Source organism: Neurospora tetrasperma (genome assembly GCF_000213175.1).
Source record: "Neurospora tetrasperma FGSC 2508 unplaced genomic scaffold NEUTE1scaffold_1, whole genome shotgun sequence".
In the NCBI taxonomy this organism is placed as follows: Eukaryota; Fungi; Ascomycota; class Sordariomycetes; order Sordariales; family Sordariaceae; genus Neurospora; species Neurospora tetrasperma.
In genome coordinates this window covers 3,354,081-3,362,509 of record NW_009799099.1, presented here as the reverse complement: position 1 = coordinate 3,362,509, position 8,429 = coordinate 3,354,081, and the positions used below count along the sequence as shown (strand labels likewise).

Genomic DNA, 8,429 nt, shown 5'->3' with positions numbered 1-8,429 from the left:
CCCCCCCCCCCCCCCCCCCCCCCTTCTCTCCTTTCCCTTCTTCATCTGCAGCTTCATGTTTCGTTTCTTCAACGCTCCATCTGATCATGTGTGCGGATAATAGAGGCAAAAAGAGTCGAGAATCTGGCAATGGTTAAAAAACACCCCGTCGTGACGGGGACCTAACCGATCACTTGCTGACTTGCCATCCCATGTTGCGCAACCACAGGGCGATACCGTTGGCGGAACAGTCGGCGGCCTCGGCGACACAGTTGGTGGACCACTTGGAGGAGTGGTCGGAGGACTCGGACGGGGTGTCGGTGGTGCCGTCACGGGTATTACTGGTGGCCTAGGTGACGGAGTCGGCAAGATTGGACAGGGCGACTTGCTTGGAGGGGTTGGCGATGTAGTTGGTGGTGTGACCAATGGTGTTGGAGGGTTGTTGGGCGGCGTCCTTGGCGGGTTGGGCGGCGGCGGTGGTGGTCAGCGGCGTTGAGGTCGATGTTTTGGTACATAATCGATGTGATGAAGTTAGGTAAGTTCAATGAACTCGTAGTGAGTTGATGCGTGTCGATTTGAAAGAGGAAGCAGTGTTGCACATGTATGATAGGAAGATGTGGTATCAGCACAGAGGGTAACACGGAATAACTCGTGCTTTCTGGCGACTTCAACTAAACATGTTTCGGTATGGAAATTGGAAGGTGCGAGAAAGTTAAATGATTTGACCCATATGTTCTTCGAGCAATGTTTCAAGCGTTTCATTGGGAAAAACGGTGGCAGCTCCTGAGTTCCTGGCCAGCGGTACAATCACCGCTTTCGTCACAACCTTAACAAAAGGAAAAAGTAAAGATTCATCGTGGATGCGAAGAAAAAAAAGCAACAACGTCGAAAGTAGTCATGTTGAGTGATATGAACACACAAAAAGGGGAGAAAAAATGGCAAAAGATTAGGTCGTGCCCGGGTTCGAACCGGGGTTACTGGAAGAAATTGAATGTGCTTCAAAATCCAGAGTGATAACCACTACACTACACAACCCTGTAACTTGCGTTGAGGCAAAAGTTTGGTACGCTGTACTATAATCCCACTTTGCAACATCTGTCCTCCAGCAACCTGCCACGCTTGCATCGGAATTCTATCGTAGATACGATTCACAAAAACAAATAATTGTCACTTAAACATCCACCTGTGTTCAAACGCACGTTCCTACCGGGTAATTACATACTGAGCTGGTGTAACTATTCACATCTTCGGCGTTGTCCTTTCCAGAACGAAGGAAATGGCCCGAGCACCAACAACTAAACGCATATGTCTGAGACAAACATGGCCACTCGTTCCCCTGCAACAGCAGCGACAAGCCCCGCCAAACTTTATTTCGACCTCCACCTCTTTGTATCGTGCCGAAAGCCAAAAGCAACGAAGAAGCGATCGATCCATGTGTAATTGATACCGACTGCGATCGCTAGCCGACATCTGGATCTGTGGAAAATGGCTTTGGCCACCTCGACAAAGCCGATCGCAACTGCAAATGCAGGCCAGCATGAGACATCATGACGCATTACATTTGCTTGCTGAGCGCAGCTTGTATTTCCGACTCCGTGATGGCATATATCAACACTCATGGACAAACCCGCAATGACTTGAAATTTCTCCCGCTATGCTTGCGCAGCTTTCCGACGCGAACGCCAAGCTGATATCAATTCCGACTGCATTTCTCGACACGTTCGATGCCACTTTGGAACTCGTCACAGCGACCGCCATTGCTTCCAACCAATATGGCAGGCGAGGTGCGGAAGAAGAAGGTGCTTATCGTAGGCGCGGGTGCTGCTGGTAAACGCCCCTTGAGACTGCCAGGAATTGCTCTGCTTTAGATACTGACACCAAGGAAATAGGCATGTCATGCGCCTACCACCTGTCGAACCATCCTGAGAAATTCGACGTCACTGTCATCGAAGCCGCCAACTACTGCGGCGGTCAAGCCTTCTCCATCCCCCTTGACAAGCAGAAGCACGGGGCATCATGGCTCAACCAAGGCGTTCAAGGTGGTTCTTACATCTTCCACCACACCATGACGATGTTCGCCTGTCAGGGGTACGCTGCCAACCCCGTCAAGCTTCAAGTCTCCTTCGGTAAGGATAATAGGTTCTGGACGAACGTATATCCCACCAAGCTCCTGGAACGACACCAAAGCGAAGTTAAGCGCTTTTACCGGATGCTATCATTCCTCAGATGGTTTGAGCTGATCTTCGCGTTGCTGCCCATCAAATACCTGATGAAGCTCTTCTGGTTCAGCTACGAGTTCGCGAACACGGTTGCTCTGCCCATGGTAGCCCTGTTTCTGGGCACGGGAAACTACACGCCTGACGTACCCACTATAATCCTCGAGCGACTGTGCACAAGTCCGACATATGGAATGTGGTATCCGGCTGATAAGGAGAGCATCGCCAGTAACATGCCACCCATGATTGTTTTTCCAAACTTTAGCAATTTTTACGAGGACTGGCGTAAGGATCTGGTGAAGAGAGGGGTAAACATTCGACTGTCTACCGAGGTAACCCAGATACTGAGTCGCGACAAGAATGGAGTGGTGGTCAAGACTATCAAGCGGACCCCAATGCCGGACAACCATAACGCTACGAGCGCTTGGGCAACTGAGGATCCGGTCATGAACGCTGATGCCGACGCGAAAGAGACAACCGAACACTATGACGAAATTGTAATCTGCTGCCTGTAAGTACTTTTCCGCTTCTCCTATTAGTGACACCATCTGAACATCATCACTTTCAGTGCCGACACAGCCAAACGCCTCCTTGGCCGAACCGCCTCCCTCCGCGAGCGCCAAGTCCTAGGCTCCGCCAAGTTTTCTGACGACATCACCATCACCCACCACGACTCCTCCTACATGCGCAAGCACTATGAGAACTTCTTCAACCCATCCCAAGCCGTCAACTCCCTTTCCGGCGTCGACCACTTCTCTCGTGTCAAGTTCGCCCGCGACAACTTCCGCCCCATGTACTACATCAAGCCCTACGACGCCGACCTAACCAAGCTCGAGATGTGCTTCGACTGCACCAACTACCAGGCCCAGTTCCCGCCCGAGGTTGACTTTGACAACCACGTGTTCCAGACCATCTACCTCAACAAGCAGCGCGACGGACATCTCTGGACTGACGACGAGATTGACGAGTCAAAGATCATCCGCAAGGACTGGTGGCATCAGCTATGTCACTCGTGGACTCACTACGCTTTTGTGGTGCCCTGGATGTGGCTGCTCCAAGGAAGAAGGCACACGCGGTTTGCAAGCTCGTGGACGATGATCAATGCGCATGAGGTGGCAGTCATGAGCGGGATTGCGGCCGCGGTTGATTTGGGGGCGCAGTACCCAGAGGATCTGGAAAGGGACGGGTTTGCCCTGTTGAGCTTTAGGTTGTATTACCTGCTGATATATGGACGGTGGTATAGGAGGAAGGTGAAGAAGGAGGATAGGATGGGGGAGGGACATGAGTGGGCGTCGGGGCTGTATGGGAGCGTTTACAAGGGGCCAGGTGTGATAGAGAAGGAAAGAGAGATGTGGAGGGAGGAGAGGGCCAAGGAGGAACGATCATCGTGAAACGTGATCCTTTGAAGCTACGAGCGGTGGTGTTACTGGCTGGTACGGTAACGCCTTGGCTACTCTCAGAGGTTGCATTCACGCATCCAACCCGAAGATCGGCAGCGACATTCGCTCAGATGCTGCCCGAGTCTTTAGCGACGCTGTTAACTTCAATGCCCCTTCTTCCAGGACTATAGCCTGAAGCTCAATTCTTCCTCTCCCTTCTACTTTTACAACCCGCCGGAAAAGACAAGGTCTTGGAGTACCTAGTTGGCGGCAACTGCTTAATGCCAGAACATCTATTACAGCTACTGGTCGACCTAGGCGGTCGGCTTGATATCCGAAATGGAGAAGGCCACACCCCTCTTGTGCGCTGTCTATAGATGCGACAGCCCGCCACCGAAGCTTCGAAGACCAAAGCTACGAAAACCATCGCTCATGAGAAGGCTTGGAATCAGGGCGGGTTGTTTGGGACCATCAATCGTTCACCCGCAGACGCCTCGTGCGCTCATTGAGGCGTGCTGTTGGGTGAACATTAGGATGGAAGAGAACTGAAGTACACGTGGGGGAAAGAGAAGGCTGACGCTTGATCGGATTCTGGAAATTCGGTTCCCTGGTGGAAGCCTCTTGAAGGATTCGAAAATAATGGGGCGTTGTGGAAAGATCTTGTTCGGCACCTTCCGGTACAGCTCAGAGTTGGAGTTTGATGGAAGCGTCATCGAGAAGACGGACCGTTGGAGGTTAATGGAGGGTATGGCAGTGTCAGTGATTCTCTCAAAATTATCTGTTTAATCTCAAAGTTTTTCTATACTCTCATCTTAAGTTCCAGGTTCAGTTCCGTGTAACACCCAGTCACCTTATTTGGCCTTCTGTGGGACTGTTTCCTCGCTTCAAGTTGTAAATTTAACTGCGTAACATCCTGGTGTTGTTTATTACCCGCTGAGCAAGCTGTGGAACTAGAAGTTTGGAAACTTTCTTCCTTTCTACAATCCAGTCTCCTCTGTGAAAGAGCGACCAATTGGCAGGCAGAACTGAAGAAGACTGAGGTTCCAGAATGGTAGTAGACCAAGTGGGAGATGCTTCGCTCCTCTCTCTGGTGTCGCCCCGTCCGGTGCAAGAGCGACAGAGTATGCATATCCCGGCAAGTGCGTGCGAATGATGACGGCTTGATGGGAAGTGATGACCATGAGCATGTGCCCCTGGCGATCTCTGAAGACACTCATCTTTACCCGACACTGTAATTTTTTCTGGCTGACTGATGACATGTAATCTGCTCAATCACTTTGTGGTCTTGATGTTTGTGAAAGATTCATACTGCATTGCGTCCTCCACTGCAAGCTGGACTTGTTTTGTTTTCAAGTTTGGCTCACGTCAAACCTGCGGCGTGAACAAGTCACCCCGCTTAAGATGCACATGAGCAACTTCAAGTATCACTCCTTTCCTTCTCCAACCGGAAAACTGCCAAACCAGGACTTCTTACTTAAAGATTCTCGGAGACATGACCACGATGACGGCGAGGGCGTCCGAAGTCTCCAACACCGTCAAAAGACAGCAAATGATGCTATACCCTCTTCTGTACGAAGTCAAGGCACTAAGACGACTGGTATGGGGGTCTTGGCAAGCCTTACTGCTGCCTTAAGTTTTAGGTGTGCAGCTTCAATTCTACAATAGTTGAGAGATATCTTGATACAAACAGTACAGGTACATAGAATGCCCATAACTACCTCTCTTCGTTATTGAGGTTGTTCAGGTTTTATTTCCAAAACCTTACATGACCTAGTACGTCCAAGATCCCTGATTCACCTTACTTCCTCCAAGTTTTTTTTAAGGATTGGGGCTCCCTTTTCATTCACTCTATCTTCTCTCGGGGACGGGCAAAGAGTTTCCCATCTCCCTGGTTACAATTCAACCGTTTTCATCTGGTCCTCAAGACCCGTCACTGATATCGATGTAGAGAGTACGAAGCATTCCATGCGGAAATTTTTAGAACACCTTCCCAATGGTTTGATACATCAACGGTGAATGGCACATGGTGGGTGAGAAACACTCTTGGTGCGAACGGAAGAGGCCTTCACTCCATCAAGGGTCCACTAATGTGGAAGAACTACTCAAGATTGAAGCCAAGTATTCCAGTGAAGGTAGCAGGCGAGCATGCAAGTGAAGTCAACATTGCCGCCCCTCAGTCCCGCTGCTTCTCACTTTGGAGTATAAAGTCTTCCGAATCCTGCGTTCTACTTTTTCTTTCCCCCTCTTCTCTTTCCACACTGCACCTCAACACAATTCTCAGCACCAACTGCAGCTATCTATCTGCCACCATTTGTCTTTCGCAAACATCAAAGCCCTCGTTTTATTATTATCCAACCCAAAAATCACCCTCTTAATTTCATAGCTATCGTTACATTGGCAGCAAGTATATCCACCCTTTAAACACACTTCCTAACGATCAACAACACACACATTGAGAACCAGGCACTTTATATAACAGTCAAACATCAACCAATTCGACAAACTTTCTTTCAACATGGACTCTCAGAATTTATCTTAGCTGGTAACCAAATCACTTCCTAACCTCCCAAACGAGCTTCTTTTAATAGTCGCTGACATCCTTAGCCATAATTTCTCGACACTTACGTCCTTAGCCGCTTCTTACCGTAAACTAAAGCCCTTCTTCAGCCGAATGCTATACAAATTGGATGCGAAATCCGGCAACCCAACAGCCCTAGCCTAGGGGACTTTAACAGGAAACATCAAGTGCATGAAAAGCGCAATTGAACAGGGAACAAGCGTGGGCCAAGTCTCTCGTTTCAGCTTCTACACTGGTCAACCCAAGAGTCGTTTTGAGCGGGAGTTAGATGCCCATAGCTGCAGATTGCACCCATGTGACCCGTCAACATTCACGCGCCATGCTGAGATACCTGGAAGCATAGAGAAGATCTTATAGGGTACAACCCTCCATTTCGCTACCGCTGCAAACCAAGTGGCCGCAGCTAATTTATTAATAAAGGCTAGGGCGGGCTTTCGCGAACGGTCGTTTAGGCTTTACTCAATATCCAATCATAGTAAAGCCTATACGCATTCGTTGGAATCCTATCCCAAAGAATTCTTCCCAATACACACGGCTATATATTACGGAAACAAGGACATGATCAAATTGTTCCTAAGTCGTAGCGCTTATACCTTTTACGTCGCAGATAGCCCGGAAGATGCCTCGGACGACCCAGATGACGGACTGCCCGAAGATGGCGAAGAGTTGGAATCACTCCAAGGAGTGGAGGAGGAAGAGCCTCCTGAGAACCCTGAATGGGTTCAGCCAGGCCCTGACGAACCAGATGACGATCCTGGTACTCCACACGCAACGGCGTTGCACATTGCTGCTAGTTTGGGCCGTGGCGATCTGGTGGAATTTTTCGCAGGGAAAAGCGGGATTTCAATGAATGCGACTGACTGCGACGGCCACACCCCGCTCCACTACGCCGCCCACGCTATGCTCAAGCATCCTCGGGCAGTTATTCGTAAGTTGGTGCAGATGGGCGCAAGACTAGATGCTCGATACGATATCGAGTTTGGGCTTCTTATCCGCTCCGTGGTAGGCGGTAGATGCGCCGTAGCCGTCGATCTTTTGCATCTTCGTGCGTATACACACCTCACCGCGGAGCAACTCGGCTACCTTCTTCATGCTGCACTCACTCCGGCTGCCTTCTATAGCTTTGAGAGGGGTATCTCGATCGCCAACCTCTCCAGTGCAAGCTATAGCCGGCGGTCTGTATTACTTCCCAGGAGTTACAGGGACTCCTACGATACGGTATTTCCTGATTATACCAGCGACTGCAACATGGACTTACTGGAGCGACAGGAGCTTGTGCGGCTCCTTGTCAAAGAATTTGGAGTCGATGTCAACAGGATACTACCTGGTGAGACACCCACAACACTTCTGGCTCTCTACAACGCCAGTTCATCCGACATGCTCCGCTGCCTTCTTGACCTTGGATGCTACATTTTCTTCTGACAGCCTGGCCTGGCGACAAGTTTAACGCGGTGGACAAGAACGGTAATGATATCTTACAATGCATCTTCAACTCAATTTATTGGGAAGAGCGTCACTATATCGATCTTGCCAACTTCATCAACAGATCGCCATCGGATTACTGCTACGAGGGTATTATACCGGCCAGGATACCTCAAACCGTGGGCTTCGTTGAGATGACCATGCGATTGCAGTTCGTGGAGGCCTTGTTCGGTGTTGGACGAACTGACGATGTCAACTTGGTATGGGGTGAGACCCAGGGGAAAGAGAAGATTCTAAAAATCGTGATTGCCAGATTGACGGAGATTCGCCGAAAGCTAAAGACGGGGAGCAAAGAACAGTTTTTGATGGACGAATTTCACACGTTCTCCAACTTCTCTGGCGTCTGGTAGAGGGAATGAACACCGTCTGAGAAAACGTGAAGTGGTTGAAGCAATGGGGTTTGTAGCAGACAGTTGGCTAATACTAGTCAAGTAAGGTAGAGGTAGTCAATGACGAAACATTTTTTTATGAAGGCACAGTTTCATGCCTTGTGGACTTGGAATACACATGTGTGCCTTCCTTGTGATGACTCGAAGCCATATACCAACGTGAACACTACACTGATGTTTATCCACTCCCACCAGCTGACATATCTACATTGCAAAGCACAATGAATTGGTGAAAAGTGGAGTGAGCGCGTCAAATGGCGCCGCCTGGCTGTCAGCACGGACTCCGTTCTTCAATAGATGAATGACTCCTTGTAGTTTCCATGAGTAGTCTATGGAAGATTGCTTTCTGAACTTCAGCAGACTAGAGTTTAGCATGCCATCGACAATGCGCCCGTATTCTACGGTG

General features: G+C 49.6%; 3 protein-coding genes across 3 annotated transcripts in view; all 3 read left to right on the top strand.

Moving 5' to 3' along the window:
* The window catches only part of NEUTE1DRAFT_127741 (uncharacterized protein), a gene marked incomplete at both ends in the record, with an annotated part of 3,200 nt that extends 2,530 nt beyond the window's left edge, over nt 1–670 (top strand). Inside the window, one exon of the mRNA XM_009849842.1 lies at nt 209–670. Within this exon, the coding sequence (XP_009848144.1) occupies nt 209–475 (267 nt within the window). The remainder of the gene's footprint in view (nt 1–208) is intronic.
* Nucleotides 671–1,526: 856 nt separating this feature from the next.
* On the top strand, nt 1,527–3,586 carry NEUTE1DRAFT_98140 (uncharacterized protein; the record flags this gene model as incomplete). Its single annotated transcript, XM_009849841.1, has 4 exons — nt 1,527–1,580; nt 1,646–1,797; nt 1,831–2,706; nt 2,764–3,586. 4 exons carry the CDS (start codon nt 1,527–1,529, stop codon nt 3,584–3,586), a joined length of 1,905 nt encoding a protein of 634 aa, XP_009848143.1.
* A 3,124-nt stretch (nt 3,587–6,710) lies between these two features.
* On the top strand, nt 6,711–7,984 carry NEUTE1DRAFT_134968 (uncharacterized protein; the record flags this gene model as incomplete). The annotated part of the gene is made up of 2 exons (XM_009849840.1): nt 6,711–7,479; nt 7,578–7,984. 2 exons carry the CDS (start codon nt 6,711–6,713, stop codon nt 7,982–7,984), a joined length of 1,176 nt encoding a protein of 391 aa, XP_009848142.1.
* Between the last annotated feature and the right edge of the window lie 445 nt (nt 7,985–8,429).